General features: G+C 41.1%; 1 protein-coding gene across 3 annotated transcripts in view; it reads right to left on the reverse strand.

Annotated features, from left to right (window-relative positions):
• FRAS1 (Fraser extracellular matrix complex subunit 1) overlaps positions 1-21009 on the reverse strand; it is a 447355-nt gene that overhangs the window by 40627 nt on the left and 385719 nt on the right. For all 3 annotated transcript variants that reach the window (XM_059922796.1, XM_059922794.1, XM_059922793.1), the window contains 9 exons: positions 20878-20991; positions 19000-19150; positions 17708-17867; positions 15459-15627; positions 12540-12786; positions 10955-11299; positions 9262-9422; positions 8561-8708; positions 1698-1903 (listed from right to left, as the gene is read on the reverse strand). In XM_059922796.1, the coding sequence (XP_059778779.1) occupies positions 1698-1903; positions 8561-8708; positions 9262-9422; positions 10955-11299; positions 12540-12786; positions 15459-15627; positions 17708-17867; positions 19000-19150; positions 20878-20991 (1701 nt within the window). The remainder of the gene's footprint in view (positions 1-1697; positions 1904-8560; positions 8709-9261; positions 9423-10954; positions 11300-12539; positions 12787-15458; positions 15628-17707; positions 17868-18999; positions 19151-20877; positions 20992-21009) is intronic.

Below are 21009 nucleotides of genomic sequence, written 5' to 3' on the forward strand. Positions count from 1 at the left end.
TTTATGCTAAACTTCAAAAGAACTAATCATAAGGCAAAAATTTCACACGTTTGCTTATATCAAAACAAAGATTTCTGTTCAACTAAGAACACCAAGGGCGAAGGTAATAGATGAGTCACAGAGAAAGACACTATGTTTACAATATCTAAAACATCTAAAACCGGCAAGGATTAATGTTACTATTTAGGATTATTAATATTAAGATCAATATTTAGAACATACAAGAAAGTACTGCAAATCAGTAAGAAAATGACAGCAATACAATAAAATAAGGAACAAAGGATAAAAATAATAGATTTTCATAAGAGAAACTCAATGAACTAACAAGCATATAAAATAGTATTAATTAGAGAAATGCAAATTAAAATGAGATATCACTTTATACATACCAGATTAGTAAACATTAAAAGATGAGTAATTGAAAAAGTGTTGAAGAGTATGTAGTGTTTTAGTAACATTCATGTACTGCTAGTGACATTTTAGAAAGTATTCTGATATTATTTTTTCAAATTAAGTACTTTCATGCCCTGTGGTGCAGAAATTTTGCTGCTGAGTTTTTATCCAAAGAAATCCCCACTCGGGTGTGTAAGTGGACATGTAAGAGGATTTGCACTGCAGCACTGTTAGTGGTGGCAGCATGATAGGAGGTGACTGGGCACTAAAACTGAGGGTCTTCACTGTCTACTGCTGAGAGTGAATGGGTAGAAGGTAGTAAATGCACATCATGAAATGCTAGGCAACAGTTTGAAGCAACAGATTAGATAGACAAATAAATGACATGCACAGATACTAAAACATATTGCTGAGTAAATGCAGAAAACATTTGAAAAAGATATAACACGGTAGCAGTTTTAGAAATAAAAATCATATACATAAAGAACCAGACATTTTTTTAAGAACAAATACAAAATAAGAGGGATACACGTTAAGTACAATCGATTGATTACCTCTCAGGTGGGGAAGGGAATGTGGCTGCAGAATAGGGGTAAAATGAAATGAATAAATCAACAAAATAAAGAGAAGGGCCTTGAACTGACCAATGGGGACTGCATGCCTCGAAACAAGGGGTACAAATGACTCAATCATCTGAAACTGAGACCCAAAAATGGAGAAATATGATTCTCATTCAATATATGCTTTGGATATACACTGAGGTTGCAAGCCTTGAGTCTGATGCAGCCACACTTAGTGACTGGAGTTTCTCAGGAGTTCTTGTGTCCGTATGCATCATTTTTCATTACATTGCCAAGAGAATACTCCACTGTCTTGAACGCGCTCAGCTGAACAGGTGTTCAGTCCTGTGCTATTGGTCCTATGCCAGAATGTGTGTTGCCCTGGAACTGGGGCCCAGGTATTAGAGAGCTGTCTCCTCCTTCTCTAGATAACATTAGTGGAGTGTATTCATCTCCCATGTAGGTTCAAATTAAGAGGAGTCCCCAGTCACTTGATTCTGCTAAATTCCAAAAATGTTCTACGTCATCTAAACATCCCAGCTCAGCCAATGACATAGGTATTTGATCATAAGTGGGAGACAAAGAGGACAACCACATAGAAGAGATGATATTATTAAAAGAATGAACGGTTAATTAGAAACTTCCTAGGATGTTCAGAATTTGTCTAAATTACTTCACTATGGACAAATAAAAGCATCAGGGAAGGAGAGAATCCCATCCTTCAGGCACCATGAATCCACTTACTTTCTCCCCTTTGAGAAAAGTAATCCGTGAAGAGTCTGCGTTTCTTCTCTCCTCAAAGTCCTCCATGACCTGAGCTGAATGGCCCTGAGTATAGCACCTCACTGACGACTCGTAGCTCAGGTCCCCACTCCGAATGATGGGTACGTGTAGGATGCCCTCCTTCTCCTTCGCTAGGAGCAAATCCTTGGCAAACTGCATGCTGGGCACTGGGTGAGCAGAAGGGAAGACGGAGGCATCGTTAGTGGGATGCTGAGGGAGCTGGCTGCCACTTGGCAGGACCGGCGGCCAGTTGGCAGGACGGCTCCACTAAGGGCCACCAGAGGCCGATAAACTACAGGCAGTCAGCAGATTTCAAGGCCTGGCTGCCACTCTCAGGACAAGGGAACTGCTTCCACTGTGAGTATAGTTCCAGCAAAATAGAACAAATCAAGTTTGCACCAGTTTTTGCTCAGCTTCTTTCTTACAATAGTCACCATCTCAAATACAGACAGGCGACACAAATAAATAAATGGGCCATGTGGAAAATTCCGATAGAGACCTGAGGACCCAGAAAAGTTCATGTTCCTTCTAAGGCTACCAAAAGGAAAACAGCAGTGCAAGCCTGATGAGAAATGGCCACTCACGTTGGTCCTGGGCCAGGAAGACAATAGGGGAGAGCAGGGACATCGGTAAAGGGGAAAGGGCAGGTCATGTTTAAAGGGGGTTGCCCCTCAGCTTCATTCTTTTGTTGGCAGGTCTTCCTATTTGCAAACAAAATCAGAGATCTGCATTTTTATGTCATAGCTCCTAAATTTTAAAATAGCAGGCAATTAAAATAGTAAAAAGAAATTCCATACAGGCCCAAACTATTGGAGCCAAACAAAACACATCCATAAGCTGAATTTTGCCAGTGGGCCCCCCTGTCTGTGACTACTGCTGTGGGGTTACCTCTTCTTTAACAACTCCCATGGCCTCATCTGACTTTAGGGAAGGACCGTAGCCAAATGGTGGTTAAAAACAAGGGCTCTGGAATAAGCGGGTCTGAATTTCCATCCCAGCCCTGCTACTTATTAGCGGAATGACATAGGGCAAGTTACTGAGATCTTCTGAGCCTTGGGTTTTTTTAAACACGTAAATTGGAAATGTTAATATCTAACTTGTAAAATTATTGGGAGGATTGAATTTAATGAGATTAGGTATGCACGGTGCTCAGTACAGAATCTGGCGAACAGCAGGCACTCAAATTTGGGTAGAAATGATTATATTATGGTTTGTGTTGCCCCCTATCTCCAGGCTTCTCAATATAATGGATCAGTGTTTCTTCCTTACTTTCTACAAGGCCTTAAGTAATATTCTGCATTAAGACATGTCCCCTTTCGAGACCAACATTTTGTTGAGTGCTGGTTATTATTTTCTGAATGGACAATACGAAGAGGTAGTCCATCCAGTCATATGTCAAATTAGTCTTTGGGGCTGCAGGAAGCTGACCTTAAAGCTATAGCCACCTATTTCCTGGCTACGTCCCGGATGTGCCCTGCCCAACCTGAAAGGAAGGCACAGGTGGGGTGAGCACCAAGCTCTCTGCAAGTCAATATGTAGAAAGCTCTCTTTGCCTCCAGCCTCTCCACTGCTCAGAACTGTTGGCATTAGCAAATATAAAACAAATCCATTATCTGAGCTGAGCCTAACAGTTACCATTTATCACTAAAGAAAAACCCAGAAGATACCTCTAAAAAGAAGATGAGTGACTTTGGCATCAGGTCCTGCACATTACTCATTTGGGGCTCTTTCCATCCAGGACAACCGTCTGTGCTATTAAGAGGTGGGTGGGAATGACATGACCTTGCATGAGGACAAGAAGGAAGCTTGTTGCCAGATGAAAAGCAACACAGGCAAGAAAGCTTTTCTGCTCATGGCAGATTTTATCTAATGCTTTGGATTGATTTTTCTTGCTGGTCTGACAGGCATCAAGTTGGAGGTGAGTTAAAAGCTAAGTGGTAATGTTTGGGTTTTGTCATGTATTAATCAACCCCAGATTCCTCTTGAGTTGTAAAAGACTCCTTTCCCTCTATTTAACATGTATTAACCTTTACTCCTATGCCTATCTGCTTAAAAAAAAAAAAAAAAGTAAAATCAAAGAAAAGAAAGCAGTGGGTGAACACTCCTCATGATTGCCTTCTGGGAAAAATCCCTGCTTTTAAGGAGCCCCCAGTTCAGTGGGAGACTGAGGCAGAGCCAATGGACAGGCAATGCGTGGGTTTGGAGACATTTATCTGCAGGGGTTATGGCATACAAAGGGCCCAGCCTGGGTCAGGCATTGTGTTAAGGGCTTCCATACACAACATTTCTCATCCTCTTGACAACCCTGCAAGGCACTGCAGTCTCTACAGGAAGTAAGGGCGCCGGCTATGGGGTGTCATTTCTGCCTGACTGCAGAACCCCTTCGCTTTCTGCAAGGATGGGGTATATGAATGGGAAATGGAAACCACTCTGTGAAGGCTTATGGGCTCGCAGTGGGTATCACGCACTACCGTCAACACCTCTCTGAGGAAATCAATTTGTAGTTATCTTCTTGTTTGTGTAAGTCTTGTGTCTTGAAATAGATTTCAGGACTCTGCTCTCTACTTCTCGGTAACCCCAGTGTTGAGCACCAGTCTTAGGCATGGAAAATGTCAACCAACGCTGTTACCCGCTAATCTTAGTAACTGACAAAGTGAGTGCAAACACCAGCTGCCTGGAATGCGGTGGCCTCTTTATGGGTGATGGTTAAGTCTGAGATTTAGGAAAAATCCTGGCTCTGGTTCTTTGAGTTAATGAGTAGGTGGGACACACCTACATACACAGAGGTGCGGTGCAGCAGCGGCTACAAGGCCTTTCTTGCCTTGCTCAGCAGTCCTCAGGGCAACACCAAAGTCTAATTCCAGGTATCAGAGCAGAAGAGAAAGGTGAAAACAGAAAATGTTCTGAGATGAGCTACTTAGATGATTTAAGGGCCTGAAATCAGCCCGGTGGAGAAAGATAAAAGGAGCTAAGATCACTCTGAAAGGCTGGAAGCTGACTCTATAAGGCTCTTGAGTGACATTAAGCATTGTTACATAGAGCGGCAGTTGCCAGTTAAAACTGCAAAATGAAAAGTCAGCATGGTAGAGTATAAAACCAGAAGGCTGGACTCGCATAGAATAGACCTGGGTTTTAACTCTCACTCCCTCACCTCCTCTCTGTGTGATCTCAAGTTATTTAACCTCAGTTTCACAAGTTGGAGAGGATTAGAGGTAATGTCATTAGAGATCTTTCTACCCTAGAATGTGCACATTGAAGGGACTCAATGAAAGCCAGCAGTTACTGGGAAGGATAACCAACAGAAATAATTGGTGAACATTGCAATGGGTTACTGAAATAGATTTGCAGATTTCTTTCTCTGGGATAAATATCTCGAATGAATATATATTGTTGTAGTCTCCCTGAAAGGTGATATTTTATTTAACATATTCATTTTCTAAGTTTGCAACCCTAATGCCTGCCAGTAGAATGCAAGGATAATCTAAATGGAATCTTCTATGTTGATCAGAGTGCAATGAAGTTTGTGTGTGTTACTGGAGTCCCATTGGCAAGTGTGACAAATTACAGGTGCATCAGGAAGAAAAGAAATTAACATGTAATAAAATCTACTACGTGCCAGCTACTATGGTAGGTATTTTCACATATTTTAACTAATTTAATCCTTACAACAATCTTATAAGTATATCATTATTTATAGATGAACAAAATGAGGCTCAGTAACCTTAGCCACTGAGCAAGGAAGGCCAGCGAGCAAGGAAGTGGTGGGCGGGGATTATATTTCAGGATTCCTGACTTTCCATTCACTTTCCACTTCATCAGAGGGAAATTAACTATCCTTTCATGTAAAAGAATAAGAAGACTTTTCAAGAATAAAAAGAATAAATGAATTTCCTTTTGTCTTCTTTTTTAACTTCTTTAAGGAAAAAAAAAATCCCACATATTCTCCAACTGCACCAAATAGAACCATTTGGTGTAGTGCAAAGAGTGTGAACTTGGAGCCAAAAGTCCTAGAATGCACGCTGGTTCCTCCATTTACTAGACTTTGGTCTCCTTATCCACAAAATAGAAATAAGAGTAAAACAATGGGATTATGAGAAAATGAGATAAGGTTTAATAGATGACTTGTAAACTCTGAGGTAACATGCAACATAAAACAGTATAATTGTTATTATCTTGTTCATGGTTAAAAAGTTACCATTTTGTGAATCATAAACCTAAATATAAAACTTAGAACTACGAAACTTCCAGAAGTGAACATAGGAGAAAATCTTTGTAACCTTGGCTTAGGCAAAGATTTCTTACATACAACACTAAAAGCACAATCTGTAATAGAAATATCGATAAATGGGAACACTTAAAAGTAAAAAACGTTTGCTCTTCAAAAGACATTGTTAAGAGAACAAAAAACAAGCAACAGATTGGGATAAAATATTTGCAAAAAACCAAATCTTTGTCCAGAATCTACAGCAATGCAGTAATAGAGGAGAAAACCCAACTTAAAAAATAGGGAAAATATTTGAACAATACTCTGTCAAAAAAGATATATGGATGGCAAATAAGCACCTGAAAAGAGAGCAATGTCATTAGTCATTCACTACACACCTACTGGAATAACTAAAAAGTCCCACAAAAACCTGATGTGGAGCAACTGGAATTCTCATACACCGCTGGTGGTAATGCAAAGTAGTTACAACCATTTTGGAAAACAGGCTGGCTCTTTCTAATAATGTTAAACGAACACTTACCCATATGACCCAGCAACCCCACTCCTAAGTATTGACTCCAGAGAAATGAAAACCTATATTCACACCAGAAACTACTCAGCAATAAAGGGGATGAACCACTCATATTTGCAATAACATGGAAGACTCTCAAATGCAGTGTTCTAAGGGAAAGAAGCAAGATTCCAGGTGCTACCTATTACACGATTCCATTTCTATGACATTCTGGAAATGGCAAAACTTCAGGGACAGAAAACAGCTCAATAGTTGCCAGAGCTTGGGATGGGGAGAGGTTGACTACAAAGGGACACGAGAGAATGTTGTAGGATGCTGGAACTGTTCAACATCTTGATTGTGGTGGTGGGTGAATTTTAACTTATGTAAGTTAGACCTCAATAAACCTAAGTCTAAAATAACATACTATTTTGGATATATGCAAATATATAACCAAAAAACTGGTTAAAATAGTTGTCTTCAGGGAGGGGAGCTGGAGGGTTGGGAGCCAGGGGTAGAAGGAAGACAATTTTCATAGTATACCTTTTTTGCTGTTTGCTTTTTTTTACTACATAAATGAATAGGTTATTTAAAAACAAAACATTAAAGATCACCCTGCTGGGCTGCCAGTTCCTTCTCTGGTGACTCTGTAGTCACTGAAGAGTTTAATCATGGATTCTATATTCATCACCAGGGATGCTGATGAGGGTCCTCCTGCTTGAGGTGAAAGTGTAACTTGATCTTCTCCACCCAACTCTAGAATCTGACAATTCCAGATTTCATCAGTTCTTCCCCAGAAGAACTGGGGAAGTCCTTTGCTGTTCATCCTCTTGTTACTTAGGTCAGCTCTTCAGTGGGGACTCATATTTTTGTACAGGTACCTGTGTCTATTCATTCCTGCACGTCACCCATAAGACGGCCAGTATTAGTTTCCTCAAACAAAAATCACACCACTCCTCTGCTCAGAAGCAAATTCCTGATGTTGGAACATAAGACCTCTTAGAACTTGCCTCCAACCTGTCTTTCCATTTCATTTTCTTCCATTCACCTCCTGCCAGGCTCAAAGCAAAAGTAAGCATCTCACTGTTCTCCAAATACGTGTCTTTCAAAATTTTATACCTTATGTATACTATAGCTCTCCATTTAACAAAGCTTTATTATCCATTAGATAAAATTATCCATTAGATAACTAACTCCTACCACACCTGAAGACTCTGTTTAAATATCACCTCCTTTGTGAAATCTTCTATGATTATTCTTGCACACATAGTCACCGTTCAGTCCCCTCTGCCCCTACACTACTGGATTTATCACACTATTAAGTCATTTATCATAATATATTATTTTTTTTCTGTCTAAGGATCTGATCCCCCAACTAGACCTTGAGCTTCTTGAAGACACAACTCAACCAGGCATACCTGGTTGCACTTCACTTTACGGCACTTTGCAGATACTGTGTTTTTTACAAATTGAACATTTGTGGCAACCCTGCCTTGAACAAGTCTATCAGGGCCATTTTCCCAACCGCATTTGCTCACTTTGTGTCTCTGTGTTACAGGTTGGTAATTCTCCCAATATATCAGACTTTTTCATTATTATTATATATTATATTATATATATTATTATATTATTATATCTGTTATGGTGATTGTGATCAGTGATCTTTGATGTTACTACTGCAAAAAGATTATGATTTGCTGAAGGCTCAGATGATGATTAGCATTTTTTAGCAACAAAATGTTTTAAAATTAACGTACGTATGTTGTTTTTTAGACATAATGCTATTGCACGCTTAATAGACTACAAATTCATCTGACTTGCTTTATTGCGATGTTCACTTTAATGTGGTGGCCTGGAACTGAACCTGGAATATCTCCAAAGTATGCCCGTACATCTTTTTGTGCCTAGCAGATGCCAGAAACATGAATGATTGTTTCTATCCCATATTTCTATGTAAAAGTGTGCGTGTGCATGTACTCATATACACACACACACACACACACATTTCTTGAATGAAAATGTGAATGAGTTCCAATGTCATATACATGGATGTTAAGGAAAAAATAGAAATCTGGCCTGAACCACCAGCTGGCATCCCCAATCTCTTACCGTCCTGGAATGTGTCATTAATTGCAATGACAGCCTGGAAGGGTTTGGTCAGTTCGGCCCCTTGTGCTGAGCTGAGGAAAACCACAAATGTTTCTAGCCCTTCAATCACAGGATACTGAGTGTCGTCCAAGATGGTCAAGGTGCAATACTAGAAGAAAAATCAGGATGTTAACTAGACCTACCGTGGTGCTCATTTCACGATATATACAAATATTGAATCATTATGTTGTACACCTGAATCTAATATGTTATATGTCAATTATACCTCCATAAAATTTTTTTCTAATTAAAAAAGAGAGGGAAAATCAAAGCAAATCTTATAGAATGCTCACCAACCAACACTCATTTGCCTTTGGGAGATTAGGGCAAAGGTGACAATTTGCCTTTCTTCGGTGGTCTTAAAGTAAATTTTTTAAATCCATAAAATGATCATCTCTGTATCACATACCGTAGGTGTTTTGTTTCTAGATATTTGCATCGATCTAGTGCAGTTTCTATCCTAAATCCATGGTGCTGGATATTAGATGCTGAAAATGTCACTTGGAGAGTCTGTCGAAGATCTCTCTCAGTTTGTTCTTTGCGTTTTTGAAGAACGGGAAGATCATAATATTTCGATATTTTATAATCCTCCAGAGAGTTTGGAGAACAGACTAAAGACAACATGGTCAGACCCATCCGGCCTTTGACCTCTGTATGCGCACCTGCTCGGTGACACCTGGCCCGAAGTCCACCTTCCTAGAGCTGGGAACGTAGTCAACTCCTGGAGTGGCGGAAGCTGGGTCCGAGGGCCGCGTTGCACACCAGACAGACGTGAGGGTGGAAAGGTCAGTCCCGCGGCGGATAAGTGGGATCTTCACCGTGCCTGCATTGAGAGTCACACGTTTCAGGGGTCAACCCTGAACCAGAAATGGGTGTGGTTTTCAGAGCGATGCCCGCCCTCACAGCAGCAGCGGCTCCAGCCTACTAGCTTGCCTAGTCCTCCTTCAGTGACGTTCCTGCGCTCGCGCCGAGGGAGGCTGAGAGGCGCGTCCCTCTTTGTACTGGCATTAAGATCAGGAGCAGACCTGAAGGGGGGCCTCAGGGAGGTGGTGCTGGAGCGACAGCCCTTAGGGGAAAGTGGTTTTGTGGCTTCACGAGGAGACTGTTCACAGAAGAACAATGGACCGAGGAGAGGTGGGTCCACTGGAAAACATCTCAAGTCTATTTAGGGAGAAGAAACTCAGAGACTAGGGCCTCAGGGACGAGCTAGAAAATAGCCAGTTAAGGGAAAACCAGCTAGGGGACTCTATGGAGCCTGGAGCTGAATGTTCCTAATTAAATGTTCCTAACTGGCTGATTTCCCTATTTTATCTGAGTGCTGCACACATCATTACTTAAACCATATGTGCTTATTGCTTATCTTCGGAAGAAGCTCATCTTCTGGTCGCTGTGACAACATACTTCGCAGGGTCCTAATGATACATGCGTAAATTTTTAGCTGTTTTCACAATCGAGGTCAGAGAAAAGCTACATGACAAGCCCATCAATCGTATTTTTCCAGCCAATAAGCTGACAAGGTGACAAGCAGTCATGGCTGGGCATCTGGTGTACGGGAAAGGAAACATGGTATAATAGAAAGATCTGGGTTCTAATCCAGCTCTGCCATAGTAGCTGGTCTTTGATGATTTATTTAACCTCTCTGGGACTCCATTTGCTCTTCTACATAAATGAGAATGAATCGAATGCACATGGTATGCTGGCTGGCATTCAGTAAGTGCTCCAAAATATTAGTTTTGACTATCCCTCAGAATTTCACTTTCAAAGAGATGCAAGGTCTTGACCAGGGGGCTCAGATCAGCAGATACTCAGCACATCTGCTGCCTCTTTTGCAGGATATCTGCCAGCAGCATGCAGAAGACTTTGAGATCCTTGTGGAGCCCAAAGAGGGAAGAGGCCTGGGTGGAAGAAATCTGCCCACTGACTGCCTTGGGCTGTTATATGAATGAGAAAGTTCCATTTGTTCAGACACGGAAACTTTGCATTTATTTGTTTTGGCAGCTAGCAGTACACTAAATAATTTACCTCCATCCTCAACAGGTCACATTCCCCTCCTTCACAAGCAAAAATGCTTAGCACCACGCCCTCCCTCTGGACCACAGAGGTCGGCCAGTGAACTCTAAGCCAGATCCCTCCCTGCCGTCAGTAACCAGAGCAAGACAAGTGGATGGAACTCTCTATCCTTCACTACCTTCCATTCTTGGTCTTGATGCCTAGTATTACCTGCCTCAGACTGACAACGGTGTCACTGAGGAATGGCATTCTCATGTCCTAAGGGCATTCTCAAAACTAAGGAGAAATTGTTCAAGGAAGGGATCAGGAGACGGATGAGGGCACCCCAGAGACGCTCTCCATTACCTGCATCCTCGCTGACAGTAAAAGCCGTGTTGCCCAGGGACACAGTAGAGGCATCATTGGGACCAGTGATGAGCACCTTGGCCGACGCCACACTTCCGATGCGGGCGTTATCGGAAGCATCTGCCAGGGCAATCTCAAACTCTTCTTCCTCTTCATACTCGCTGTCATCAATGAGCATGACATCGCAGGTGGACATGGTGACACCACGCCCGAATATCACACGACTCTCAGCAGACATCCCTCTAGATTTAAAATCAGAGCCCGATTCTAGAGCATACAGGCTACTTCCCATAGCTGACTTAGGGACCGTGTAGCAAATTGCAGATACAATGCTGCTTGAATCCCCTGAAATACAAATGGCAAGAAAACCAAAGCATTTGAATGAGCGCTTCTCAGATTTTGAAATCTCTGGTAATTTGACAGGCTTGATTCTCTCTGACATATTCCATATTCTGTTCAAACTCTGACATGAAACCTTCCTGCTTTGCAGTTTCTTAAGCCTGTGGTATAAACCACTTGAGGACCTAATATACCCCAGATACTTCACCAAACAACATGAAATGGATTTCCTATTCTGTGAATTCTGTGCTCTGTTAATTCACAAGACTCATTGCCCACCATCTAAGAACACAGCGGGTGGAGAGATAAGAGACATATTTGGTACTTCAACCAGCAAAGTAATTGTGCCCTGAAGGTAGGCTATGAGCACAGTTCACTGCCTTTCTGAATAAACTTCTGCACTTTAATTCCCAGGGAGAAATAAGCTTGTTTAAAAAAAGGAAGACAAAACAAAATAAACCCCACCTCCATGAACAAACGACTTTACTTATTAGTGCTGCCACTTTCCTGGGTGACAACCTGTTTGGGCTTGGCTGGCTGGCCCAGAGCAATCAACGGGGCTTGCTTGTAATCCGAGGGGCATTGCCAAGGGTTGGTACTCTCTGCAGTGTCTGTCACACTAACACGCAGTCAGCAGATGCAACAAAGTACCCGACGTCATCACTTACAGTCATGTTGTGGCTTTGAATGGGGATTTAATTTCCATGTGTTTTAAAGTCTCAATATTGCACAATCATAAATCCATACAATCTTTGTTTTGACTTTCCACCCCTGCAGAATTGCCCTTCATTTCTCACAGTTTATTTCTCATCTGAGCTCTACGTGGGACACTCACGTAGGAAAATCTTTAAACACATTTTCTGTCTTCCAAGAACTAAGACAGGAAGCCAGTTCTTACAAATTGTAACTACCCTCCTTGACCAAGGCTACTAAATATTTATGGATTGGGTGATTGATTAAAAATCCCAGGTTCATGAGTCTTTTGCAAAGCCAAATATAACTAGTCTTTTGGTCTCATTTAAGAATAAATGGGAGCACTAACCACTTGAACTGAGATGAGAAGCCTTCCGATAGCACTCACTGTAGGTAGGATAGTTATTAGGATTTCTGGAGATTTAAATGAGTTAACCACATGAAGTATGTCCACGTATGAGTTAATATGGAACCTGAGCACGTGACACATAAAAGAGACTCAATAAATGTTAGTTATTATTATAGCTCCTTGTCACCTTTGGCACCAACAGACCTTTTCTTTCAATAGGTGCAAATAGAAAGCCAGCGCTCTCGTTGACCCGGTAGGTCTTCTTATCAAACTCTAATGTGGGCTCGTCCTCAGTGTCATTGATAATGACCTTCGCCTGGGTGAACTCCCCCAGTAGGGCATATGCTGGCATGCTGAGCTCCACAGTGAAACTCTCGACGTTCTCAAACACGTCGTCATCGTTGATGACGATGGTGCAGGACTTGGTGTCCTCTCGCTCATCAAATTGCACCTGTCACAAAGGAAACGACAAGGAGTTAAGCTGTGCCTCAGGTTTCCCTGCTCCACACTCCCGGGAAGAGAGGACCCAAGTCCAGTGGGCAAAGCACTGAATGAAATAGCTGGTTCTTCTAGCCCCTACTTCCTGCTGTATCACCTCTTCCCATTCTTCCTCTGTACGCTGGGGCTGATTTACTGGATAGGGACATGGAGGGCAAAGATGTCTCCCACCACGTGGTGACTGTAGAAAAACATATAGATAACTCTTCGTATTCTGTTTTATTAACTCACTTGGGATAGCAAGAGTCATTTGATTACTCAGTTCCCCTTCTATTTGTGGCAAGTTTAACTGGAAAGATCTTTGAACCTGGAGTGTGCAGTTCTGGCCTCAAGTCCGGGTTCTGTTACTTCCAAGCTAGGTTAGGCTATGAAACTTTACAAACATCAGATTCCTCATCGGCTAAATAACAATAATATACCTATTTCACATACTTACTGGAGGGACTAGATGAGACAACGTATAATGAAGGCACTCAGTATATTTTAAAGCATGGAACAAATACAAGATATTATTTATTATCATCACCATATTACTTGTATAGTCAAAATTGACATAGAATCTCAGTGTACTGAATAACAGAGTTTGAATTCAGAGAAAGTTACATTGTGAACAAGTCAGACTGAATTTTAACTTTACCGTTAAATCTTTTGCCATTAAGACGTGCTAGATCTATAATGTGAATTAATTTAGCCTGGTATAAAATAGAGAAATTAATTTATATGCATACAATTGTGAACTTATATGGATTTATTCTGGTTTTACTTTGTCTTCAAAAAAAGATGAGGATAAAACCTTCAAATGGAAACAGGGCTATGGATCAGTCTAAAACTGAGTGAACAGGCAATGGGCCAGGACTGCACTTTGTGTAACTGAGATAGCTAAAACGTGTAGAAATTAGTCCTAAACCTCTAGGGCCACACAAATCTGAAAAACATGTAATTTTCATCAACAGAAAATTACTATTCCACATCTAATCAACTAATCAAATTAAGTTTTATTACGCTCCACATTTTAAAATGCTCCCAACTAAACGAAACACTCATAGGTCTCTATTTAGGTCTAGAACACAATGCCTTTTGTCTTTCCCTAAAAACCACAAGTATGCGCTCTTTTCTATTATTTTGCTAAAAGACTCCTTAGCTTATCTATTCCAATTCCTCATTTAAATTTGACATAAATTAGGAGTTTGGGATTAAAAATATACACACTACTATATATAAAATAGATAACCAACAAGGACCTACTGTATAGCACAGGGAACTATACTCGATATCTTGTTATATATATATCTTATATATATATCTTATAACTCTACTCAATACTCAATCTGAAAAAGAATATATATATGTATATATATATCACTTTGCTGTACACCTGAAACTAACACAACATTGTAAATCAACTACATTTCAATAAAAGTTTAAAAAAATACATTTGACATGAGGCCTCCTTAGCTTAGTCCAGCTGAAATGCCTCAAAGAGAGAGCCCACTCCTCTTTACAGAGATTTATGATGCCATAAGAATAATGAAACTACTTTGAAAAAACATTTAATAAATACCTAATAAGTACCAGGTATTGTGCAATACTTAAATCTGACACATACAGGGCATCCTGCCGTAAAGGAGTTTACTATTTATACAGTAGGTCCTTTCTCTTTTGCTTTCACTCTCTTTTTTCTCTTTCATTCACAACCTGGTGTTAATTACCACTGCTGTAACATAGAGATGTGCAAACGTGTGTGTGTGTGTGTGTGTGTGTGTGTGTGTGTCTACCCCAGAACTCCTCTCTGCACTCTCCTACCAACCCATAAAGCTGTCAACTTATTGTCTCTAAGGCAACTCACACTCAACATGTCCAAAGCAGGGCCAAGATCACCACCTCACCAGAACTGTTCCTCTTTGGTGTCCCCTCCCAGCGAGGGCCATCATCATTCATCTCTCCCTTCTGTCTCACTATCTAATCCACTGCTGAATCTTGTCAATTCTTACTGGTTTGTTGAATCCACCCACTTGTCTCCACCTTCACTTTATTTATTTATTTTTTTACTGAAGGATAGTTGATTTACAACATTGTGTTAGTTTCAGGTGTACAGCAAAGTGATTCAGTTATACGTACATATATATCTATTTTTTCAGATTCCTTTCCCTTATAGGTTATTACAAAATATTGATTATAGCTCCTTGTGCTATACAGTAGGTCCTTGTTGATTATCTAATTTATATATAATGCATATAGGCTCCCATCATCTCTCACTGAGCCTATTCCAAGAGCTCCCCAACTAGTCTCCCTACCCTTCAGGTAAAGGGGGGTAGAGAGGAAGGGTTAGGATACCAAAGGCTGAGTGTACAACATGGTGCCTTGGAGCATTCTCTTGATCGTGAAGCAAAATGTAAAGACTGAGAAGCTGGACAGCAGTTAAAACCGCAGTGGAGATTAGACAGACTGTGAAGAAGAAAGCACTGTGGGAAGGCAACGTAGAACAGTGACTTGAGGAAGGGTGCTGATGGGCAGCGAGTTGGCATAAAGAAGTGGGGACGTGCCACAGTTGCTGACAGCCACGTCTCAGCCCTGGCTGCAGCCCACTGGCAATTCAGGAGTCAGAGGCCCCCCACACCCACCTACCTGGCCGGCATACTCCACATAGTCCTGCTGTCCAGGCTGGGAGCTGACCCTGGAGCTGGAGCTTGCGGTGCCTTGCTCTGTGTGACACAGGACAATGGCGTACTGGTTTAGGTTCCCAGTCCTCTGCACCGTGATGCTGACTGACCCCGCTTTCTCACTGACATTGTAGCTGGAAGCACACAAAAAAGGCAGTCTCTGAAATTCTGAAAGGGCTGTGAAGGATCTACACGCTTAATGCCTGTCTCTTCTGGTTGGTTACTGATGTCAGACAGTTCCGAGAAGAGGCAGGTTGGTTCCTTTAAGAAGCCAGGTTGTAAGTTGAGGGAATGCGTTCACGTGGGACAGGCACAGAACCAGGCAACCAAGGAAGCTGTGGATGCAGAATGATATCTGCCCCGTTTTCAGAGAGAGTTGAAAGATGGTCAGCACATAAGAGCTATGTACTCCATATTTCAGAACACAAAGAAATAATTTCTCCCAAGTGTGGTAGAGTAATTAGAATAGGTCAGTGAGTTCCTGTGGAAGAAAGCTGCTTGGAAGCCAATTAATGACTTGGTTCAGGTGGGGACTGACTGGGCCAGATCTCCAGGAAGTGTTTAAAGGAGCCAGGGCAGTGCCAGAGGTAAGAAAATGAGAACTGGGCCAAGGTAACAAAGGTGCCTAGGCAAATGGAACTTTATGACAACGAGGGAGTGACAAGGTGCTATAGACTGAAAGTGTCCCCCTCCAAATTCATATGTTGAAACCCTAATCCCATCTGTGACAATATTAGAGGTGGGGACTTTGGGGGGTGATTACATCATTAGGGTGGAGCCCTCATGAATGGGATTAGTGCCCTTATAAAAGAGAGCTCCATCTTCCTTCTGCCATGTGAGGTTACAGCAAGAACTCAACTCTCTATGGATCAGGAAGCAGGCCCTCACTGGACACTGAATCTGCCGGCATCCCAATCTTGGACTTCTTAGCCTCTAGAACTGTGAGAAATAACTTATTATTATAATTATTGAAAAAAGCCACAAGCAAGTGAGGCCTGAGCTGGGCTTTGTTTTTCATCACTGAGTATGGCCATTAGACTTTGGCTTGGGTCTTATTGCTGTGAGGCTTGCAGGCAAAGTGCCTCTGAGAGGTTAGTCTTCATTGCCAGCTTGGGGATCCTCCGTATTATTTAGTCCATTAAACATTAGAGGGTTGTCCAGAAAACGTCATCAGTTTTATTCGGTGTATTTAATTTTGAAGGAGTTACAAGTAAGAGGTAAATAACAGCAAAGTGTTTTAGATATATATATATATATACACACACACATACATACATGTAAGTGTGTGTGTATATATATGTGTATGTGTATATATATATATTGATTCCAATTTTCCACTAGTTCTCCAAGTGTGTGTAATAGTAGAATAGCCTACATCTGGGGCACTTAAAATCAAGTTTGCCTGTTTTCCTCCCAAGTTCCAGTTTTCATTTAAATTATCATGAGGTTGGCTTCTTAGAATAGTGAGTCTCAAAGGTAGATTTAAAGAATTATTTCCCCCACAAAAATTATAATCCTTGTTATAATCTAATCTATAAAATCAGCACCGTGCTTTACCAATTGGTGACTGACTCTCTGTTTGCCTCTTAACTCCCCAGCAGACTACAAAAGCATCTCGAAGAGCTGCCTATGTTAAGCTATGAATTCTTCCCTAAAGATATATGATTCTGTGAACACCAAAAGAGCTAGGGGGAGAATGGGAGCTTGAGAACAGGGAGAATGTAGACAGAAGGCAAAGACTTTGTTACTGTGGGCCAGTGATTATTCTTCTGAATGTTTATTGTTTTCCCTATCAGTTCTGCTGGATTATCTTTTAAACTTGAAGACAGAAGCACAAATACTTTCAGGAGAAGAAGTAAAGCACAAGGGTTAAGATCACTGGACTTAAATCCTGGTTTTACTGCTTGTTAGTTACGTGATTTCAGATAAGTTATTTAACCTATTTCTGTCTCTGTTGCTTTGTTGTTGTGGAGGCAACAATAGTACTCAACTCAGAACTACAAGTATTAAACAAGATGACATACGTCAAGTACCTGTTACAGTGCCTGGTACATACAGTATTCAAGAAATATTTGGTGTAACTATGATTTTTATTCTTGTTATCACCCCACCATCATCATCGGATGATTAGAGCTGACCCACAGGGTGCTTCATCCTGACTTCCTCTGCTTTCCGGATTCATTTCTCAAGAATGAACACCAATCACACTTGTACCTGGTATATTTAAAGCTGATGAGGGACCACTGGATATGGAAGACATTGTCGCTGACCACATTGGGTTTACTGTCTCTCACCAGAAACTGAAAACTATCCATCATCTCATGGATCTTCTCCTCATGCAACACATAACGAATCAACCCCAGGTTCACGTCCTCTGTGAGAAAAAAGACACTGAATTAACCCGGGGATGTAAAGACAGCCTCATAGATTCCTACTGACACACCAGTTTATTCTTCTAATGGGTTAAAGACAAAACTTATTGTCCCAAGAACAAAAAGGGATAGTAAGTAGTGTTAAAAATAAATGTTTCTGCCAGATTTTAAAATAAGATCCTGTGTAAGAAAAGACCCATCTTTATGTATAGAAGTACCCTTATGCTGTTGTAAAATGAGAATCCCAGGGTCTTGGCAAAAAAGCACTTTCATAAATGTCTATGGAATGTGAAAGGCAAATCTTAGAGCCAACAGAGAAGTCTTTGAGCTCGTCTGCTGTGCATATATGCTCATAGCCACCCCTACTTCCTTCAAAATAAAGGTTTCTTGGAAGGTATGTGCTAACAAGAAAAGCTGGGGTTGGATTAAAACAGCCCACACACAAGGCACAGATAAAATGTGGCTAGGACAGAACAAAAGATTGAGGACAGGGAGAAAAAGGAAATATGGCACATAATGCCATAAGATGCCATAAGATGCCATAAGATGCAGTTGTGCAATGACTGATCCCAATCAGGCGCATCCTCAAAAGAAGTCTAGAAGACTGTGAAAAGCTTGTAAGCAACCAAAATACAAAATGGTCTGCTTGATGTGATTCCAAACAGGAAACTATTTCTGTTGAGCAATCTACCCATGTTGATTTTTTTTCTTTGCTGAAGACTTAAAAAAAAATCTATAACCCTTAGAGATAAAAAGTAAACCACAAAGGGTCACAGATCTTTCATAAAGTCTGGTGGTTATTTTTGTTTTGAAAGAAAACCCAGGAGTATCACGTGATCCTTTCCAGAAAACTTGGTCAAACCTAAAGCAATTTGGGAGCTGAGGAAGCCTGGTAAAGATAAAATTTTTCTTTCTTCCTTTTTTTTTTTTTTGTCATAATTCAGAGTAACAGGGAAAAAAAATCAGGAGAAGTAAAATTCCAAAGTTGGATGGTTAGACACTAAGAGATCTATTTGTTTGTAAATAGGTTACTTGGGGGTAAGTAGCTGGCAGTAGTTGTGAGAAAGATCAGGGAAGTAAGGAGAGTGGTGTCAGCATAGACCTCTCCCACTTCTCAGCTCTCCGAGTGCCCACCCTGTGTGAAAGTAGCAGCAGCTCTTCCAGGCTGCAGCTTATTCTCCATGTGGCCATGCTCAGGGCCTGTGGTTATCTCGTAGACAAGCTGCAGGTCTTCTGTGTCTGGGTCCACGGTCAGCAGTTCCTTCTTGGTGATCAAGTTGGTTGCCTGGAATAGAAACCCATTACATTTAATTCCTGAGATGGGAATAAAGCAGGAACAAGACCCTCTGACTCAGATTTAATTCAGCTCAACAATGATTTACTAAGTGCATTTATTGCCTGGTAAACTTTGTCGGGATTGAAGAGGTTATGAGGATAGAAACCATCCCAGCCTCTGCCCTTGATGTTCACACTTTATTGGGAAAGAAAGGCTTATGAGCAAGGTAACTGTGGCAAGAGCTGTAATGAGATATACGAAAAGAGTGTTACACACTTTTGGGGAGCAGGAGCGATTACAGAAATCCATCTGGATTACGGAAAGGGGGGTTTGAGGTGGTGGGATTTGAGTTTGGCCTTGAAAGAAGGTTGGAACTTTGAAAGAATGATACAATACAGGGAAGATGGCCACTTTATACCTTATAGAAGTTGATTACAAGGCTTGAAATTGAGTAAGATAAATATATGATATCCCAATATTGCCCAAATATACTGGCTAAATTTTGATTCACTCATTTATTCACCCAACAAATACTTAGTGAGGGCAAAGGTTTGAGAGAAAAAAAGGGGTGGTCAACAGTATTAAATGTTACTAGACCTAGTAAAATAAGGGCATGTAAGTGACCTTTGGATTTGGTGAAATTGGTGACTTTGGTCATTGGTAACTTTGATAAGAGTCACTGCAGTAGGGTAAGAGTTGAAGGTAGAAGACCAATTGGAGAGTGCCAAGAAGAGAATAGGATGGTTCTGAGTACTGAGAAAAATATCAAACAGGGCATAAGCAGAATCTGTACTAATTTTGTTTCATATATTTAAAAATTCCCAGTGAGTTCAGTGGAAAGCTATAGCCTCACTGCTACATATACAACCAACAAATCAGCAACATGGAGATGAGAAAATCCACATCCTAGAGGGAATACCACACACAAAAGTCTTTCCAATCTGAACTGAAGAACTGTGTGTGTTTGGGTGGGGATGGGGATTTAATGCTTGACAGGTTACCAGGTGAGAATTATGACATGTCTTAGAATGACCAAACTGAGAGTTAGGAAAAGGAGAAAAAAATTTAAATTTCTAGAATTCCTCTGAGGATACTTACCTACAAAAAAAACTCACTTCCTTCTCATCTGTGGCATATTCCAGATGTTTCTCAAAATCCATCCTCCCCTTCTTCTAGTTAACAAACTTTTAACTGAGCACCTAGCCGCCCAGCTACACACTCCCATGCAACAGATAGGGCCATAGGGCCAATTTCTTGTCAAAAGAATATGAGTGCAATGATGTGTTTAATTTCTGCACCACTTGCTTAAAATGAAGTTCCTTGCCCTCTACTTTTCTGTTTCCCTCTTCCCATGGGCTGGAATACTGATGAATAGCTGAAGAGGTTTGGCTGTGCTCTCAGTAGCAACAACCCAGTGATGGCAGAAGAAATAAGATACAAGGAATATGCGTCTCTGAATGGTCATGTGGAGCCCTAGCCTCCCCACTTACTTCTATACTTTATGTGAGAAAAAAGACTTCTATCTTGTTTGAGCTACTATATTTTGGGGTCATTTTGTAAGAATATCTTAAACTGTGATACAATTCTAACCAAACTCATGGAGCTCAGCAATCTTAAGAAATCAGCTCACTTAGGGAGGGATAAACATGAGCTGAACAGGAGTTCTGTTCATGTTGTCGTGAACAGGATCGAGCCCAAGTCAGTTAGCGTGTCTGCGGCAGGTGCAAAGGCCTTACCTTGCCATCCATGTACTCCAGCCACTGGAGCCCCAGGTTGGTAACAATTCTAGGGGTGCCATCATCTACTGGGAGGATGTCTACCCAGAACTGCTGAGGTGCTGCTGTCATGATCTGTGGTGAAAGCAACAA

The sequence above is a fragment of the Balaenoptera ricei genome, chromosome 5 (genome assembly GCF_028023285.1).
Source record: "Balaenoptera ricei isolate mBalRic1 chromosome 5, mBalRic1.hap2, whole genome shotgun sequence".
Taxonomy (NCBI): domain Eukaryota; kingdom Metazoa; phylum Chordata; class Mammalia; order Artiodactyla; family Balaenopteridae; genus Balaenoptera; species Balaenoptera ricei.